Source organism: Ovis aries, chromosome 8 (genome assembly GCF_016772045.2).
Source record: "Ovis aries strain OAR_USU_Benz2616 breed Rambouillet chromosome 8, ARS-UI_Ramb_v3.0, whole genome shotgun sequence".
Classification (NCBI taxonomy): domain Eukaryota; kingdom Metazoa; phylum Chordata; class Mammalia; order Artiodactyla; family Bovidae; genus Ovis; species Ovis aries.
Window position 1 is genome coordinate 60,660,371 of NC_056061.1, and position 21,068 is coordinate 60,681,438.

General features: G+C 37.5%; 1 protein-coding gene across 23 annotated transcripts in view; it reads right to left on the minus strand.

Moving 5' to 3' along the window:
* The window catches only part of AHI1 (Abelson helper integration site 1), a 216,515-nt gene that overhangs the window by 62,974 nt on the left and 132,473 nt on the right, over positions 1 to 21,068 (minus strand). For 21 of the 23 annotated variants that reach the window (XR_006060634.1, XR_003590152.2, XR_009601649.1 and 18 more), the window contains one exon: positions 13,629 to 13,684. Coding sequence is in view for 19 of the 23 variants with exons in the window: in XM_060419704.1 (XP_060275687.1) it covers positions 13,629 to 13,684 (56 nt within the window). In the remaining 4 variants the exon portion in view is untranslated. Of the gene's footprint in view, positions 1 to 8,700; positions 9,133 to 13,628; positions 13,685 to 21,068 lie in introns of those variants that run through there. The other 2 variants (XM_042253507.1, XM_015097423.3) reach the window with 1 other exon arrangement.

The window sequence follows — 21,068 nt, forward strand, 5'->3', positions numbered from 1 at the left end:
TAGTGACTGGTACACAGTGAGTGCCCAACAAATGTTAGGTACGGTTGTTATTACTCAGCTCCTAAAGTTCTTTATCAAAGAGCAATGGTATTTTGCAGCAAAATATTTCTGTAGTACTTTAAATATAATCATATTTTCCAAACAAAATATAGATCTATGAACTCCAACTCCATTTCTGAAAAGGAAATTTATTTCCCGGTTTGTCAAAAAAGCTTTGAATCCAAAAAGTGCCCTTAAGAGAAGTCTGCTCATGTCACCACATTACCAGGCCAAGATATGGTGACGAGAAAATTTTATAAAGTTTAATTAAAAACACAGAACAAGAAGTTTCAATCCCTCTAGGGACTTATCTACTTAATCTTTATGTAACAAACTAACGGGTGACCCAATAATGTGGTTACAACAAAAGGTGTCTGCATTCTTGGAAGACTGATCTCTGGGGACACTGAGAAACTGGGAGGATAAAGGGTGTCACAGGAAGAAAAAACCTGGTGAACTCATGTATGTTTATCAAGGTGATGAAAGAATCTATGGAAGATGAGCAGTGGGAGATAGCAAATGTCCATCTAGGCAGAAAACATAGAGGACTAGTTTGATAACTTCTGACTAAATTTTCCCCAAATAGAAAACAATATCCCATAAAAATGATAAGTCTGAAATTTTTTTCTAGGTAATTGCTTCATTTTATAGCATGATCGACTCAAGTTTTGGTTTCAGTTATATAATATGTTGATCCAACCAATCCATTCTGAAGGAGATCAGCCCTGGGATTTCTTTGGAGGGAATGATGCTGAAGCTGAAACTCCAGTACTTTGGCCACCTCATGCGAAGAGTTGACTCATTGGAAAAGACTCTGCTGCTGGGAGGGATTGGAGGCAGGAGGAGAAGGGGACGACAGAAGATGAGATGGCTGGATGGCATCACTGACTCAATGGACGTGAGTCTGAGAGAACTCTGGGAGTCCGTGATGGACAGGGAGGCCTGGCGTGCTATGATTTATGGGCTCACAAAAACTCGGACATGACTGAGCAACTGAACTGAACTGAACTGATCCCCCAAGGAAAATGGCTTTTATTTACATGGCATTTTGTTGATAAATAAAAACTTTAACTGACCATAGATAGAGAAAATTTTGCCTTTTTGATTTTGTTTGTTTGGTCAATATTTTTCTAATGTTATGAATAAAGACAGTTAAAGGGCATTACAAAATCTGCTCATGTTACAGAGTTGAGGAGTGACCACAGCTGAAAAAAATAATCAGGATTCAAAAGAATAGTGAGTAAAAAATAAACTGTTGAAATTCAACAAGGATAAATGGACCACAGCACTTAGGGCTAAACAATAATAGTGGAAAGCTGAGAGATTACTGTGAGCTAGACAGTACTGAGCTCAGTACTGTGAACAGCACCACCCACTGAGGTGGGTGCTATTATTACCTCTTTTCAAGAGATGGGCATACTGAGGGACAAACAGGTAAATAATGGGAAGACAGGTTTGACAGTAAATTTTTAAAATATCAAGAAATTATTTTTAAGATCAATATCAAGCACAGTATCCAGATGACAGAAACCCAAAATATCACTCTTCTTCATATTACAACTAGAATAAGTTCAGTTCTGGATGCTACTTTCTAAAGAATGTGAACAAACTGGATGGATTCAGTATAGGTGAAGTGGGATCAAGTGGATGGAACTATCTTTAAAAAGTCAAGATAAGACAGACACGCCCAAGCATCTCAACAGCCATGTTTATAGAAGAGGAAACTGACTTGTTCTGTAATGATCTAGAAGCAAAGCAAAATCAAGATACTAATCTTCTGTAGTAAAGCACAAAACTTGAGTAATTAACGAAAACATAGAGTTTCTAAAGTAGAAGTAATTTTTGTTTTCCAGGAAAGAATGTATCCACAAGCTAGGGGACTGTTGTTGTTTTTTTTTTTCATCCTTCTCATATGTTGAAGTTAAATGGCTAAAAACGTGTAGAGATTAGAAACACTGCAATGCTTTCATCAAAATATCCCACGATTAGCAGACAGTGCGGTCTCTGGCAAATATGAAAAACTCCAGAGGCTCTTAGGTAACATGTTAACTAAAAAGAAAAAGAAATTCCTGGCTCTATATTTACTATTTATGTGACCCTAGGGCTGCCATCTATGGGGTTGCACAGAGTTGGACACGACTGAAGCGACTTAGCAGGAGCAGCAGCAGCAGGGAAGACACTTATCTTTTCAGTGCCTCAGACTTGTAATTTATGAAATTGGGATAATAATAAGGGATAATAGTACTTATTGAAGAATTACACAGATGAAAAGAAAGTAAATATAAAGATACACTGGCAACACAGTAAGTAGTCAATACACATATAATTATGATGAACAATCTTGGAGGTTTGGGATCATTATGAACACTAGTAATATAAATAATAGCTAGTGATACCATGTGTAATGCATTTGACAGTTCTCATATTGTAGCGCTGAACAAGAACATGGAAAACCTCTCTTTTAGTGGTGTTCACATTTTATTACGGGAGACAAAATTCCATAATTTTTATAGGCCTTTCTGCTATAAAGCCTTGCATTCTGTAGAATGAGGCTTATGAAAAATGCAGTTGTTGCAGACTACTTAAAATCTATGGAACTTATAACTAGAGTGCTGATAGAAACTAACAATTCTAACCAAAGCACTGATATAGTATTAAACCTCTGCTGGTATCTGCACCCAGCATTACTGTTAAGTCAGGTCCATGAAAAAATTTACTTTCAGTAGAGACCAGTTAATCAAAATTAAAAACCCAAACAGGTTTTAGATTTCTTCATCTCTCAAACAAAACAATTTTTCTGAAATTAGGGGAAATGTTTTTTGCAGCTTCTTCATTTATACTAGCAGCTATTGAAGCTATTAAATCAGCTACTAGCAAAAGGCATTTCAGCTTTTTTTCTAAAATTACTCAGTCTTTCCATTTGGTTATGAGAAAAGCCTGCCTTTGATGGCTGTGAACTCAAACCATGCAGGAAAAAGTCTTCTGCAATCGTATTGACATCGTTCGTCTATTTACTAACTGCACGTTGGCTAATTTGTTTACAGAAACACAGACTGCACTTACAGTGACAGTAAGTACTACTCTAAAGAAACAGGTTAGAGGGCGTAGCAAATGTTTCGAGTGGGACATATCGCCACCTCCCCTTATGGCATTTAACAGAGCTCCTGTCTTCCTGTCTTCCCAGTTTAAGTTCCCAAGGGAACAGACACCTTTCCAGCACTTGCTCTTTTTGCTGTTTTCAGGGGGGAAAAATATGACCAAAATAATTCCTCTGGAGTCAGGTCTCAAGGGAACCATGTGTTCACACTTCTAGATATCTCACTAGCTTAACTAAGAAAGTTCTTCAGCTAGAATCTAAAATGGAAAGATTTTCATTTTAGTTTTTTTTTTTTTTTAATGCTTTGGATGTACTGTTTTAGGAGATTTATGTACTTTTGAATTATTCTTGATTCATAGTTTTGATGAGCCGATTCCTCAAGTTCTACCAGTTTATATAACTGAACATGTTTTTATTTGTATGGGAAAGATAGTCAGTGACTGAAAAGGGCAAAACAGATTACGGGACGCTCTTTCAGTAGAGCCCCAGGCAGCAGGACCAGTGTCCCTTCTTCTCCCTGCTGTACTGCACATACTCTCCAACCCCTGCTGAGTTAAACAGTTATCTGAACACCATATCCTACTGCTTGGCATCATTTCACCAAGCACTGGGCTCACGAAAGTGGAGAGATTTGGTTGGTAGTGAAAGGACTTAGGTTTTTGACCTACTAAAGATAACTAACCGTCCATTAATTAAGCAGCATGAAATTTCTAGTAGCAATGGTGTAATGCGTACTTGTCAGTTGATCCAGTGGACACAACTGAGTTCTATGTATATATTACAGATATACAGAAAATGTGTGAATTCTGAGTCCTGAGAACAGAAAGAATGAGAGAAATGATCAGTGATTATTCAAGTGATGACTATCAGAAATTTGCTTAGATTTTCTTCTTTAATATGTTTTCTTGGAACAGTAAGAGCAGATAAAAAAGACCCAGAAGTATACCTAAAAGATCAGCTTCTTCAAACATCCTCATTTTACCAACTAGAAAAGTTTTAAGTACTTAGTAAGGCATCACTCAACTCAATGGACATGAGTTTAAGCAAACTCCAGAAGACACTGAAGGACAGGGAAGTCTGGTGTGCTGCAGCCCATGGGGTTGGACTTGACTTAGTGACTGAACTACACAATAAAGGAATCTTGCTACAACTGCCCTCACACTACTCCTTTGCCAAATGCCAAAATACAGTCTGCATCTTTCTCTTCATTGAGGTTCCTGGATTTTTCCTTTCCTCTGAGAAATGTTTTTAAAGTAATAATGTTGCATAAATACAAAACCTTAACTTTTCACTTTTGAAGAATGTGGAAAAAGGAACACTGAAAAAGAAACATTTACTAAATAGTTCTACATAGGTTCCTTTCATGGCAGCCCTTTGACACAACATTACTTTCTTTTGCGTAAGTCAACAATATACACACAAGGCTATGTTAATTGCTATTGCATTTTCCATCCTCCTCCCAAGACAGTTTCCCAAACTGCTTCCAGTTTATCATGCTTCCATTCTGCTCCCAGTCTCCCAAACATTTCTGACTACCCATGACAGCACAAAAACACCCTCTGTTTAGAGTCCCCTGGCTTCCAAGATGCCACACGATTCCTGACTTTCTATGTCTCGCTTCTCTATCTGTCTTCCACGGGGCTTTTTCCAACCTTCTGAATAAGGACATCCCTGAGGTCTAGTCTAGCTCTTTGCACTTATTTCTATAGTTTCAGCCTTTACTCATTTAAACTGTATATGCTGACAATCTGTAAGAAACGGTGATGAAAACAGACATGGCCCCTACTTTCAGGAAATTTACATCCATTTGACTGAGGAAGACAAAAAGATAAACATGAAAATAACTGAACAAAAAATTACAAATTGAGATAAGCATTAAGAAGGGAAAAAAAGTGCAATGAAAAAGACTAAGTGGGGAACATCTACTTCAGATAGAGTGCTGAAGGAAGATCCTCTGAACGCCTGACATTTACTGGGATCTAAAGAAAAAGCCCATTATGCCAAAGGGTGTGTATATTCCTGGCAGAAAGGCCAAATGTTCAAGGCTGATAGGTGAGTGTGAGTAAGGCTGGCTGTGTTCCAGAAACTCAGAGCAGAGAAGATCATAAGTTGATGCTGAAGAGGTAGGCAGAGACCAAATCATGCAAGGCCCTGTAAGCCCCAGGAAAGGATCTGGGGTTTATTCTACATGTAAGAGGAAGTTATTGAGGAGTGTTAAAAAGGAGAAGGATAATCCATTCTGATTCTCATTTTAGAAAGATCACTCTGGCTGCTATGACTTACAGAATGGATGGACAAGGTGCTCACACATTTAGGATTGCCCAAGACAGTTCTAGTTTATATGTTTGTGTCCTGGTGTAACTGGATTTCTGCATTAACTGCCAGAAAAAGCCACAATATGCAAATATATACATACATACATAAAAAACTTTAAACAATGAAAAGAGAAAAAGAAAGGAGGTTGATCAAGACACAGGTAGGCCTTTGAGGCAACATTTATCAGATTTCCTTGCTCTTGGTTTCCCAGCTCTAGCTGGGACTCTGGGGTCCTCCCTTGGATTCTTGACTTTAGGTTTGGGACATGGTCTTGTTCTTATTATCTGGCCATCTCCTGTGATGAAATAATATTCAATATCTGTTATACAGAAACATATTGAGTGGAATGTGTCTCAACTCATTCATTCCTCACAATGATCCTTGAAGTAGGTATTACCCTCACTTGCAGATAAAGAGATAAAGAATCTTGTCTGAAGTCACACGGAGTAAAAGTGGCCAAAGCAGGACTTCAAGCCAGGACATCTAGTCTGGACTCAGTGTTCTCTAAGCCCTCTTCTAAAATTACTCCTCATTGCAAGAGACCTGGACATGTTTAGGGATCTAAAAGTAGCTCAGAGCAGTCAGCGTGAGCATGAGGAAAAAGCTGGAAGTAAGTCTAAAAAGGTAGCAAAAGGCTTCAAATCACATGCTACATAGCTTGGCCTTCAACTGGTTGGAGATGGGGTGCACCCCAAGACCTTTAACATATGATCATATTTATGCCCTGGATATGGGCTTCTCTGATGGCTCAGTGGTAAAGAATCCTCCTGCCAATGTGGGAGACGTGGGTTTAATCCCTGGGTCAGGAAGATCCCCTGGAGAGGGAAATGGCAACCCACTCCAATATTCTTGCCTGGACAATCCCATGGACAGCGGGGCCTGGCAGACTACAGTCCATGGGGTTACAAAGAGTTGGACACAATTTCTCAACTAAACACCACCACCAATGCCTTGGACAGATAAATAACTCTGTGGAGAACAAACTTGGGAAATGAGTAGAAACAGACTGGTTTCTGACCGAGCTTTTTCTAAAGACTGGGTATCTGCCTCCTTCCAGGACGAGGCCTTTGGACACCTGTTGTGAAGAGTCTGCTTGCTCCCTATCCATGATGATGCATGGGATTCCCACAACTGAGGCCTGGGCCCTCTGACCATTGGACCTCCCTTCTGGAGCCCAGAGCTGTACAGTGTGGCTCTCTCAATCAGAACAAATGCAGATCTTCAAACGCATCCTCTTTTCTGAGGTCCAAGCCTATATTCTCAGTTCTCTACTAAACATTTCTACCTGTACATGGCCTATGGTTATGTGAAATTTAACACGTCTAATACAGAATCTATTCTTCTCTAAACATCATCCTGTATCCCTATTTTAAAAAAATCTGTTAACAGCCATCATTCTCTCAGTAACCTATGTCTGTCTATGTTACCTCTTTTCTTTTGAGTTTCCATCATTGACTCTAAGTTTCCAAATATTTCTCATAAGCATACTTCTATTTCCATTTCCACTGTTCCTTCCTTGTTCAGATCCTTAACACCTTGGAAAGTGGATTATAATAGGTTCACAGAGCACCTACTTTCTTCTGGTCTCCACCACCTACAATTTCATGTGTGCTTTTATTTTAATTAAAAAAAAAAATCACCCCTTGGTCATATTATTCTCATGCTCAAATGCCTTACTGTTGCTTATACTGATAAAAGTCTCAATTCTTTGTCTAATATCCAATGATCTTGATAAATCATGCCCCAATTACCTTTTCTTAATCTATCTCTGATTAAGAAGAGTTCTGAAAAGCTCTGCTTCATGCCAACTGTCTCCATCTATAAACTGTGTACTTCCCTTCTCCTTCTATCTTCAGTCACACTGTTACTCCAGTATCCTACTCCTTTTAAAAATCCCATATTTCCTTTATGATTCAGTTAAGCACTTTCCTACTCTAAATAGCCTTCCCAAACCACTCAAGCCCTGGGAATTCCTATGGGAATCCCATACCATATTCCTGTACTTGAGTACAAGTTGCCTTAGTGACATGACATCTGTATTCATTGCTCTGAACTTATATTCAATTCATGTGTTGAGGTTTAACTGCTTACAGGCCTTCCTGGTTGCTCAGACAGTAAAGAAAGTGCCTGCAGAGCAGGAGGCTCGAGTTCAATCCCTGGGTTGGGAAGATTCCCTACAGAAGGGAACGGACACCCATTCTAGTATTCCTGCCTGGAGAATTCCATGGACAGAGGAGCCTGGTGGGCTACAGTCCATGGAATTGCAGAGTTGGACACGACTGAGCAACTAACACTTTGATCTCACTTCACTTTCAAATTAGACCAAGAGTTACTCAGAGACACAAAACATGTTTATACTTTTCTACATTGCTACTTCCCCCATACAACTCTCACAACCACCCAGCACTTGGTATTGTACTGTTCTATGGGTACTGTATACCTAATGTTTGTTGATGGTTTAGGAAATAAATTCCTATTATGCCACTGTTGTATGACAGTTCTCCAGGAATATGACACTTTCAGAATTTTAAAACTTTGTCAGGTAGAGGAATTTTGCAAAGTCAAAAGAGATTTGGGGAAAAATCTGATAAAAACAGATGTCAGTAGAGTATGCTAATGGGAAAAATCAACATAAGCTTCATAATTTACAATGTCTGGAGAAAAACATGCAGATACTTAAGAAAAATGTTATAGACAACTCACAAGTGGTCTTTAGAGAAACTTATTTTGGACTTACACTTGAATTTCAATAGAATTGCTCTGAATTGCTACTTTATTGATAAGTGAAAACAGATTCTTTTATGACTTAAGTTATAAAAGCTTACAGTTTATCAGTTCCCTCTCCACCCTGCAATTACCTTCAGGAAGAGATTGGCCATAGGCTGTATTTTATGAGTTTTATAGGGGCACATGCACCGTAGTTTACATACTATGAATTCCTGGAAAATTCTATAGATCAGAGAAAATAAAGTGCTTCTTTGGATCAAAGACATTTCACTTGAACTCATGTATTTATCTATAAACAAGCTGCCTCTGACAGTATGTTAAAATGTGAAAGACATATTTTATGTAAACATATGTATAAAGTATATTAAGCTAATATGTGATAATGCAATATGTAGCAATCTTGTGAACACAGAGTGAGATAAACAACGATAATAATCTAACAACAAAAACAACTCAAAATGTTGTAGAATTAATATCATACAAACCATAGTCATATAATCCAAAGGAAGCTCAGAAAAAAGTTTAATTTGTATGTATATTTATTAACAAGTGTACTGTTAAGGGCAAGCAATACTGCAAATATCCCAGATATATTTTCAGAATAGGAAAATACTCTAAAACACAGTAAAGTTAACCACTGATGAAAAATCATGTAATGAAAGTTTATCAATCAAACTCTTAGAAAACCTAGAGAGAGTTTAACTGCGGAATAAATGAATAGCTTGTTAAATTGGTCTTACAACAATGAAGAAAAACGAATCAACATTTAAATTTCCAATCAAGCTAGGATATTTGAATTCTTAATAATTTATGCAACACTTAGACAGATGGCAACAGTGTTCTATAACTGGTATAATTCTTATGAGACAGCCTGGAGTTTGTTTCAACTTGTGGTAGACGTGCAGACTTCTACAAAAACATAAGCTGTAATTTTGTAAATGGACAAAAAATCCCTGTTAAAAGAAAAGTGGTTCTCATTAATGCAGGTTGTGAGATCACTGAATAAATTAAAAAAAAAGAAATAGTATTTGCATTACATGTTTGGAATGTATGAACAGAAGTTTTGGGCTTCCCTGGAGGCTCAGACAGTAAAGAATCTGCCTGTAATGCATGAGACCTGGGGTTGATCCCTAGGTAGGGAAGATTACCTGGAGAAGATCCTCCAGTACTCTTGCCTGGAGAATCTCACGGACAGAGAAGCCTGGTGGGCTACAGTCCATGGGGTTGCAAAGCGTTGGACACCACTGAGCGACTAGACTAATACTTTCACGTCTCAGGAGAAACTTTACAAAAATGATTGACTACAATAGGCCATATTGATGTTATTTGAATTTTATCTTACCTGTTTTCACTGGAAGAGATTCAAAAACAGTTTTCCTCAAATCACTAAAAATTCTTTATATGTTCAACATGGTTTACCATGTTTTAATTCCACTAGAAAATAGGAAAAGCTACGGGAACTGCTGTGCATATGACTGCACATTAAAGGGCAGGTAGGTTTTAACCATGTTTCTCATGTAACAACTTACAATAAGAAAAGACCAAACATGTGGGTGGAAGACTTCCTTATGCTAGTTGCTATTTCTCTTTGGTTTGCAAATAAGTCCTTTATTTAAAGTAACTATGGGACTTTAAAGTAACACAGGGACTCAAGCCTATGCTGATTTAACTATTAACTAACTTTTACACCTGCCTTTCAGAGTTCGGACAATGACCTCTGATTAATCTGAGTTTGATATTATCCTTAACTTGCTATAGGCTATAAGCAGGTGCAGCAACTAGCTCTTAAAGTGGCATGATCTAATTATTTTCACATAAACTAATATTAGGGTTTCCCAGGTGGCTCGGTAGTAAAGAATCTGCCTGCCAATGCAGGAGGCTCGGGTTTGAGCTGGGATCGGGACGATCTGGAGAAGGGAATGGTAACCCACTCCAGTATTCTTGCCTGGCAAAGCCCATGGACAGAGGAGTCTGGCAGGGCTCCAGTCCATGGGGTTGCAAAAGAGTTGGACATGACTTGGCGACTAAACAATAACAATGATCTTAATATTATGATTGTATCATGTCTTATTTGCTTTTCCTATAATAGTAACTTAACATATCTGAGTGAATACCATTCAGGCCAAAAATCAGTGAAAAGAAAAACACATGTTTATGCATCAAATCTGAGCTAAGATATTCGATATAAAGAAAATACAAGAAAATCTGTAGTATGTGAACAGGCAAAACAGACTACCTATACAAAGGGATAACTATCATACTGATATTTACTGTCTCCCAAGATACTAAATGACAGAAGGCATCTTAAGATGATCAGTTTCCAAGTGTTTTGAAGGGAAAAGGACTAAAACCCCTGGCAAGCTGTCTTGTACAAAGACAAATGAGAGATATTTTAAAATATGCAGACTGAGGTAATATAACTTTCAATTTATATTTCTTAAAAAAAAACTTGAAAATATACTCCTGGATATGAAAAAATGCAGAACTCTGCAAAAAAAAAACAGTAGTGATTATAGTCAGTGAAGAAGAGAGGTTTGATTCTTCTTGGTGGACAAGGTCATGCCATTAGGGGACATTCTGTTTTACTTTGTATCAAAGACACCAAGACACCTCCAAACACAGATACGGTATTACGCATGTCAAAAAGAAAAAAAAATCTAAGTAAATTGAAATTCATGTAATAAGTGGAAAAAGGAAATGAGTAAATTGAGTGAGAAAGAATGCAGAACCAAGGGACAAAAGGGGTTTTATTCTTAGGCTAACCTATATTCACTTGATATAGGTGCATCCCACTATAAGGCTACAGCATCAACTTGGTTACAGGTTCTCTGTAACCATATATTTACAGAAAGGTTCATTCCAACTTGAAACATTAAGAAACACATTTTTCTCCTTCAAGGAGGCCTGAGAAAATCTTGTTTCCTTCCCTTGCTGAATAGTCATACCTAGCATCTAGCATCCCCTTAGACCCCAGCCATTTCATGGTAGTACTTGGATGAAGAGAAAACGTAGAGAGGTTGGCTAGAAACTGGTGGCTAGGTATGAGACCAAGGGTCAGTCAGAAGCCTCAGCCATTCTGAAATCCTAGCCCATTCCCCCTTTACTTTTTCCCCCAGGCACAAGGAGTATCTCTGAATTTATATGTATCACATTTTGTTAAATTTTCAGACAGACTTTTTCTTATTTCTTTTATCTCTAAATATTTTCTTCTCTTAAACTCTTTAGGGAAAATAAGGGCACACTGATACAAAGGATGGAAATTAGGTAAAATTATATTTCTATGAAAATTAGACTTTACCTACCCTGGGGCCCAGAAGAGATTGGGTAATGAACAGAGTTGTGATTCTGTTTAGCAGTTATGGAGAAAGGGCCAAGGGTAACTTTGGTAAGGCAGCAAGCTGCGGAACTGTGGGCAAGAGGAGAAAGCTTAATTTGCCAAAGAGAGACAGGAGGAGAAGAGCTCAGAAAGAGATGTCAGAAAGGAAGACTGGCTCAAATCGAACCTGGAGAAGTAATGAGTGTTTGGAGAGTGTCTGTATAAATGAAGTATTTTCAAACTTACTGACTACACAGAATATATATGTTATTAATATATTAGGAGCCACCATTTAATAATCCAACTGGACAAACATAATCAAAGACCCACAATATCTAAACCATTATGCATTCGATTTTGTTCCTAATTCACTGGTGTCATTTTGAGATTAGGGCGTTTCTGCAAATGGTGCTATCATTATTTCTCAGGATTTCGTGAATATTTGGTTCTATTATCATTTAATTAACATGGGAATCTCCCATCAGCCTACAGAGTGAGACAAAAACACCTTACAGGTTGCACTTTTCTGAGTTCCAAAATGTACAAAACACCTAGAAATGTAAACACGGTGCTGCAGAGCAGCCTACAGGAATAAAATAAATGTCAGAAGTATATAACCAAACGAGTAGATTATTCAAATAGCTTAAAATAATAATTTTCTACAGTTGCTAGCCTTCCTTTTTTTTTTTTTTTAGTCCATGACCCATTTTAATCTTTAAGTTCAAACAACAGACCATGTCCTAAATATGCCAGCATCATGGTAGGTACTGGCTAATTTCACAACGTTCATTCCTCATTGTTCATCCCATACAGGGTCTAGTTTTATTAAATGTTCTTCAGTTTGGTAGAATCAGCTGTGGTGTCAGCACCTCTCATCCCAGACCGATGATGTATCTAGAAATATGGCTAAAACACCATTTTCTTATTCCCAATATTTTAAATGCAAAGGGCAAAAGTAGCATTACTTGATACAATGATCTGGTGACTCTAGTTCTTGCTGCCGCCATCTTTTTTTTGCCTACTGTGAGCCCTTCTCAACCCATTTCCTTGCTCCTACTGAAGAAGGGGGTTTTGAGTAATTGGCTGCTATAGCCTTCTATTTTTAATATTAATGAATAAAATTTACATAATGTAATTGTTTTAGCATACTCACTAAAGGATAAGTGGAACACACGATGCACATGTACTTTTCATGATTAATTCCTCAAACACCAGTCTTTTCTGAAGTCCCACACATTAAGTTACCAAACATGCTGAATCAATTATATGGATTTATTACAAACAGACAATGGAATCAATTTGTCTGTGAGAAAAATATTGATTATCAATAAAATACAGCTTAATACTTTCTTATTTTCTTAAAAACGGTATTTTAGTAAAGCTTTCCTCACAATAGGAAATGCTGAATTGTATGGAGTACTTGAAAGATTTATTATATCGAAAGGATAAGAAACAATAATGTGTTTAGTAAGAGATACACTCTAGTCTATTTTATATAAATCTTTGAAGTGGGAACCAGCAACTGATGTATATTTCATACATACAAATACTATGTACAGAGATTAAAAGGGAAATTTAATTGTCTTTCTTCAATACTATCTTCTATAGTTCTTTTTAATATAGTAAATAGACACCATAATTATCAAACGTCTTTTGTTGTCTGGTCATAATAGAAGAGGGGTGAAAGATTAGATTTCACTTCTATAGTAATAAAGCATAGTAATCTACAGGAGAAATGAAGCATAATGGCCTACTTTCACTATTACAAAACATTCACTCTAAAAATCATGATGCTAGTGCACAAAATAACGCTCATTTTCACAAGGGTGTAAATCAATTTGCATAAAGATGTTAAGTACTTTATCAAAAGTATAAAGCTTCTTAAATTAAAAACCATTCTATTCATAACACTAATATAAATAAGTACTTATAAAATTGATAGAGCATCTTACTTTCCTGTATCTTAGCAAAAATTGGTAGTTTTTCTTCATTAAGGTTAATTTTTAAAGAGATAGAACTCTTGGCAAAAGGTAGGTTACAAGAGTTTTCTACAATGACATTTCATGTCACTACAACCAGCATCATTTTGTGCTTTCTTAACAGTTTTAGCAATGTAGAAACAGACTGCCTTACCGTTGGTGCTGTATCTGCATGGTGGTTGCAAGGCTTTCTTTCTATGCTCATAATCCCTGTGAAATGAAAAGATTGTGAATATTTGCTTATTACACCTAAACATTTTATTTTAAAAACATTTATGTCAGCAAGACATAACTCCTACAGCTTACAAGGAAAAAACCTCGTTTGGATGGCAGAATCCTTTAAAGTGGCATCATGAATTCTCTGGTCAGAAACAGTTGGAGAGTTTAGTTAACTAAGAGACCTGACTTAAGGAGAGCAAAGCCAATGTCCCCATTCAGCTGTCATACAGCAATAGCACAAGATGTGTCCTTACTGTTCTCAGCTCAAAAATTATACCATTATCTTCCTCTGCTGTGTTTCTTAGATCAAAGTTTTGCTTCTGTCTTGAGGTCATCAAGTTTTCATAGAGAAATATGAAAAGTCTATGAAAAGAATCACTTTCTTATTTTCTCAAAAAGAATAAATAAATCTATTCAAATTTCCCTTTGATCATCTGACTTCCTACTATGATAGTCAGCTATTTATTCAATCACCACAGAGGTACTTGAAGAAAAAAAGTTCCCTTCATTCTCTCCTTTAAAATGACAATATAGACTGCTAACCTTGAGAAAAATCATTTTATCATGCATAGATTTATCTTTTTGTTCCCACTGTCCTCTACTACCTTCCTTTGTAATAAACATCTTCTAAGGATGTAACATACTGCATCTCATCTGTAAAGATACTGGTTCAAAGTCAAGGTCAAGTTTAAAATGAACGCAGGTGTGGCTCTCATTTACTTTTCAATCTCTGTCAGTCAGCAAACCAACATGAGAGGAGTTTAATAGTTTGTTTAAATAATGCTAAAAGCTGTCATGCAGAGCAGCTTAGAAGTGAGAATTGCAAAGTACTGTCAATAGCAAATAGCACAATTCCTAGCTGAAAGAAAACACTTGATATTCTCATCTGTAGGCCTTCAACTCATTTTTCTTTAAGGACAACAAATAAGTGAGATGAACACAAAGAAATAGCTTTTGATCACTTTTGCAAGAGTATGTTCAAAATGAACAAAGTGATTTAAACATGATTTAAAAAATAATTTGGAACTCAGTGGTAAAAGATAAATTATAACAGGGAGCTCAGCTCGGTGCTCTGTGATGACCTAGAGGGGTAGAATGGGAGGGTGGGAGCGAGGGGATATATGTACACATGTGGCTGATTCAAGATGTTGTACAGCAGAAACTAACATGACATTGTAAAGCAATTATGTTCCGATTTTTAAAAAACCATATAAAAAATAAAAAAGATAGGATTATAAAGGATAAATTATGATTTCTGACCTTAAGAGTCTAGTAAAACAGGTGTCCTTCTTTGAAGAAACGCTAGATAGCAAGTTAACAGCTCTGTCTTAAATGTATTAATAACTGTGTCTTTAATTTTGATGGAAAGACATATTTACTTATAGATAACACTGGCCTTGAATAAACAATTTAAAAACCCAAGTAAAACATTTGAAAATATTAAAATAATGCTGACTGTTACTGTAGACTTTAATGACACTGAAGTACACAGAACTAATGGTGAAATCCTCATCTCTCCAGCCCCCACATTCTCACAATCCTCTCTAGCTGCAACCACTAAGAACAGTGGCACAACACTCTGGCTTTTAAATGAGAGTGGTCATACCACAGGGTTCAGGAATTAGCAACATCTTACATATGTGTTCTCACTACTGTAACCTGACTGCCATAAAACAGGCCTTGGCTGATTACTGATTTTAAACTTCTTATCCAATTAGAGAGTAATTTCAAAGTGATGGAAAAAATAAAAAAACTAAAACCCCCTAAAATCTACATCCTTAGCTTATGAAAGTACAAAGAAAAAAATGCGTATTTTACAGTTTCAACTTCAGGATAAGAATGTGTTGAAAACTAGAATTTTAAAATGGATTATCTATAGACATAAGCTTAGTTTTCAATTTAGATTGCCTACAAAAATTATGTCATTTGGAAATAAATCATACATGTTTGTTCAAGCTTTCAACAGAGAATATACAGAAAGGAATAAGCTTAAGGAAAAACAATCCCAAATAGTTTGCTGTTTTAACTAAATCTTACCTAAAATATCTATATTTATATTTTATTTCACTTTCATCTGGTCATACATTCCAGATGTTTCTGTGAAAGTATTTCTTGGATGGAATCAACATTTAAATTAGCAGACCTTGAATAATGTAGATTGCCCTCCATAATGTGACTGGGCTTCACCAAGCCAGCTGAAGGCCTGAAAAAAAGACTAACTACTTTCACTAGGGTGTGTCTAAGCATGTCTTTGTTATAATTAATCTTTTTGGGGACTTGATAAGCCCTTTAATCTGCAGAATCTTATCATTCCTCTCTGGGAAACTTTATTTTATTTAATTCTTCACCTCATTTTATTTTTACCTTCTTAATTCTTATCTTTTGAAAATCGTTCACTTAATCTTCTAGGTGAGCATCTTCTTTTTCACTTTGCTTAATGCTTTTAAAATCTGAAATCATGTTTAGTTCCCTTCCAGAGGCCTACAAAGACTAAGGCACAAGGAATGGCACAAGTGGACATATCTCAGAGGATGAAGTTTATTTTCTGGGATCTCACAGCCTATGGATCAGGCAGGGGGGTGGGATGGGAGGACTGCATCCTCTTTGGTGCTGAGCAAAGACCTGTGCACAGAAAACAGGCCTCTTCTCAAGATGTGGGCAGAAAATGGGATTTCCAGAGTTCACTGAGGTCTTTCAGCCAGCAGAAGCTATAAATCCTCTGTTGTTGTTCTGTCATTAAGTTGTGCCTGATTATTTGTGACCCTACAGACTGCAGCACCCCAGGCTTCCCTATCCTTTATTATCTTTTGGAGATTGCTCAAATTCATGTCCATTGAGTTGGTGATACCATTGAACCATCTCATCCTCTGTTGCCCCCTTTTTCTCTGGGTAACTGGCTATTTTGTCAGTTTAATGTTGGTAGTGCACCTAGGGTCTGGCAGATCCTATGGACCGCAGTGGTCCTCAAAGGGGGCCAAATGTACCAAGGGCTCCATCCACCTGGAGGAATCTGCTTCCAGGGCCAATTACTGGGAGATGGCTGAATCTGCCACTGATGAGACTTGAGAGGAGACGCTTACTCCTGTGCTTCAGTAGAGCAGCAACAGTGGCACAGGTTCCCTTTCACTGTTATGCTATAGCTCAGACATCCAGCAGTACAGTTGGGACCACAGTCATGAGCCTGCAGAGAAAACTAACTCTGGTAAGGATCAGTAACTTAGATCATAGCATCCGGTCCCATCACTTCATGGCAAATAGATGGGGAAACAGTGGAAACAGGGGCTGACTTTATTTTTGGGGGGGCTCCAAAACCACTGCAGATGGTGAATGCAGCCGTGAAATTAAAAGACATTTGCTCCTTGGAAGAAAAGTTATGACCAACCTAGACAGCATATTAAAAAGCAGAGACTTTACTTTGCCAAGAAAGGTCTGCTAGTCAAGGCCATGGTTTTTCCAGTAGTCATGTATGGATGTGAGAGTTGGACTATAAAGAAAGCTGTGTGCTGAACAATTGATGCTTTTGAACTGTGGTGTTAGAGAAGACTCTTGAGAGTCCCTTGGACTGCAAGGAGATCCAACCAGTCCATCCTAAAGGAAATCAGTACTGAATATTCCCTGGAAGGACTGATGTTGAAGTTGAAATGCTAAACTAATTCTTTGGCCACCTGATGCAAAGAATTGACTCATTTGAAAAGACCCTGATGCTGGGAAAGATTGAAGGTGGGGGGAGAAGGGGATGACAGAGGATGAGATGGTTGCATGGCATCACTGACTCAATGGACATGAGTTTGAATAAACTCTGGGAGTTGGTGATGGACAGGGAGGCCTGGCGTGCTGCAGTCCATGGGGTCACAAAGAGTTGGACACCACTGAGTGACTGAACTGAACTGAAAGTGAAAGTCGCTCAGTCATGTCTGACTCTTTGCAACCCCATGGACTATACAGTCCATGGAATTCTCCAGGCCAGATTACTGGAATGGGTAGCCCTTCCCTTCTCCAAGGGATCTTCCTGACCCAGGAATCGAACCAGGGTCTCCTGTACTGCAGGAGGATTCTTCACTAGCTGAGCTACCAGGGAAGCAGCAAATAACCCTACACAGCTGGTGAATGTAAAAGTCGCTTAGTCATCTGAGCAACTCTGCGACCCCATGGGCTGTAGCCTTCCAGGCTCCTCTGTCCGTGGAATTCTTCAGGCAAGAATACTGGAGCGGCTAGCCAAATACTGGAGTGGGTAGCCATTTCCTCGTCCAGAGGATCTTCTCAACCCAAGGGTTGAATCAAGGTCTCCTGCCTTGCAGGTAAATTCTTTACCATCTGAGCCACCAGGGAAGTCAACTAATAGTGCCACTGATAACAATGGGAAAATTAGAGAATCCCTTAAATTAAAAAAACAAAACAAAACAAAACTTGACAACTATTAAGAATTTTAACAAAGTTAACTAATAAACAACAAAGATAACCCCATTTTAAAGAGAAGAAACAGCTGCTTTCAGAGAGCAAATCTGAAGATGGGGTACAAAAACAAGGAGCAGCAGTACAATTGCTGAAACCCAGGTATTTAAGTCACACGCCCTCCAGATCCATTTGTGTGTTTGTTTAGACCCTGTGGTCAGGATCTGATTTAATTCATTTTTCTATCCATTGGGCCTGGTCCAACCGCTTGAAACACAGAAGGTGCTCAAGAGTTAACTCAGACGTTAACCGAATGAATTAAGCTATGCCACTGGCTTAAAATTCTACAATGTAGTGTTAACTGTGTACATTAGTCATCACAATGTTTGAATCGATGTTCTAGAACTCTTTTTAAAAAGGTTAATTAACTACTTCCTTACCTACTGTAAAACTGAAAATTATCACTTAAAATTTTTCCTGATTTTCCAGACATTAATATACCCTAGAAAGATAATAAAGAAATTTTACGCTTCTAGAGATGTTTTAGGTATTTTACTCAGTGGAAAATCAGGACATGACGTTTCATACCACTCGTACTTGACTGATTCCAATAGCAGAATTATATATTCTTTAGTTTCCTTAAACTCTATCAACCTTCAAGTCAGGACCATGATCAAAGGAAAGAAGGAAAAATATGACTGGATTTATTGCAAAAACAAAGCAGGCAGGAATAAACGTCAAATTCTAAAGTCAGAACATATTTCCAGCAATCTTATGTATCATCACCAAATGATTATTGGCAACCCATCAAGCACAAGACACCACATTGAGGACAGGAGAACCTCTCCTTCCCTTCTATGAAGCCTTCTAAACAGTTTTTTTTTTTTTTTTTTTTTTGCTAGAACTATCATCTTAAATGAATTATGGAAACTGCCATTAATCTCTACATAGGGCAGAGGGAGAATTATGCTTTGATTATCTATGGCTAGGAGAAAATGAAATACAGTTTATTATATTCCAGTAAAATACACCAGTTTAAAAAGGCAAAGATCTTTCTTGCCAAATTTAATATAAAGATGGTTGTATGAAAACTGCAGGCCCTTCTCAAGAAGTGGAAAAGAAGTAAAACTGTTACTCAGATGATACAATTCACACCCAAAAAGTCCAAAAGAACCAATGCTAAAACAGAGCCAGTGACAGAACTAATAAAGCAGAAAGTCAGCACGATATGAAATTTAATATACAAAATCAATACTCTTTATATATTCAAACAACCAATTAGAAGACACAATGAAAAAGAATATCCCATTTACAAGATTATCATAACAGAGAAAACACCAGAATAAATACCAAAAAAGTGAAAGTGGAGTCGCTCAGTCATGTCCGACTCTTTGCGACCCCGTGGACTGTAGCCCACCAGGCCTCTCCGTCCATGGGATTCTCCCGGCAAGAGTACTGGAGTGGGCTGCCATTCCCTTCTCCAGAGAAAACAGTATGAAGAAAATGTTAGAGCAGTCCTAACATACATAAACGTGGTCTTAAGCAAATGGAAAGACATCCCTTGTTCTAAGACAATGTAACAGCACGTGAATTTAAGGTGATTTCAGTAAAAAGTTTTTACCCTAGCACTGGACAAGTTGATTCTAAAATTCATACAGAACAGGGAATTCCCTGATGGTCCAGTGGTTAGGGCTCTGTACTTCCACGGCAGGGGACACAGGTTTGATCCCTGGCCAGGAACTAAGATCCTGCATGCAGAGCTGTGAGGCCAAGATGAATAAATAAAACAAAAATATAGAAGAACATGCAAGAATAGCTAGAAAAATCTGGGCGGGGGGTGGGGAAGAGCAATGATTGAAAAAAAAATACTATCAATATATATTATAAAAGCCTCTGTAATTAAAGCAATGTGGGGATGACACATGAATAGACACATAGACTAACAGGATATAGTAAAATATTCAGAAAAAGATGCAAGCCTAAATATAGCAACCCAATAGTAGGACAATGATGTAAGAAGGCATGCCACTCACAGTATTCTTGTCAAAAAAGGTATTGCCTGGATTTAATCAAGACAAAATCAAAATGGTGGACATTCTATAGGATAACTGGCTTGGGCAGATTCTTTGAAAAGTTAAACTCATGAAAAACAAAGAAACAAAAAGAGGTTCTAGATGACCTGAGATTAAATAAGACTATAATGAAATAATGACCAATGTAAGTGCTAATCTGGACTAGATGTTATATGAAATAAGTAAGTTAATTTAAAAAATTACTTAAGACATCTTAGGCATAATTAGGAAAATCTGAATATGAACTGCTTATTAAATGATATTATAGTACATTAATTTTCCCAGATGTGATGATGAAACTGCTGTTAAATCATGTCAGTTGTGTCTGACTCTGTGTGACCCCATAGACGGCAGCCCACCAGTCCCTGGGATTCTCCAGGCAAGAATACTGGAGTGGGTTGCCATTTCCTTCTCCAGTGCATGACAGTGAAAAGTGAAAGTGAAGTCGCTCAGTTGTGTCTGACTCATAGCGACCCCATGGACTGTAGCCTACCAGGCTCCTCCGTCCATGGGGTTTCCCAGGCAAGAGTACTGGAGTGGGCTGCCATTGCCTTCTCCAGATGATGAAACTATGGTTATTTAAAATAATATCCTTCTATTTGGCAGATATATGAATGAGGTTTTAAAACAGAAGATGCAAATCAAGTTTCATTTTACCTATTTTTTTCCACGTTTCTGTGGTTTTAAAATATTTCAAAATGAAGTTTGAGAAAGGATTGTAGGCTCTTAATAGACTTTAAGTAGGCAAGCAAGTTTTCAATGGTTTTGAAAATTATAAAGTATTCCATATAAGCAGAGTAAACAGGCTTAAAATTTTTACCGAAAAAATTTCCTGGAATTATTTAAAACAAAGAGCCAACAAAAAATCAAAACACTCACTCTGGATTGATTACAACACCTTCCTAAAAATG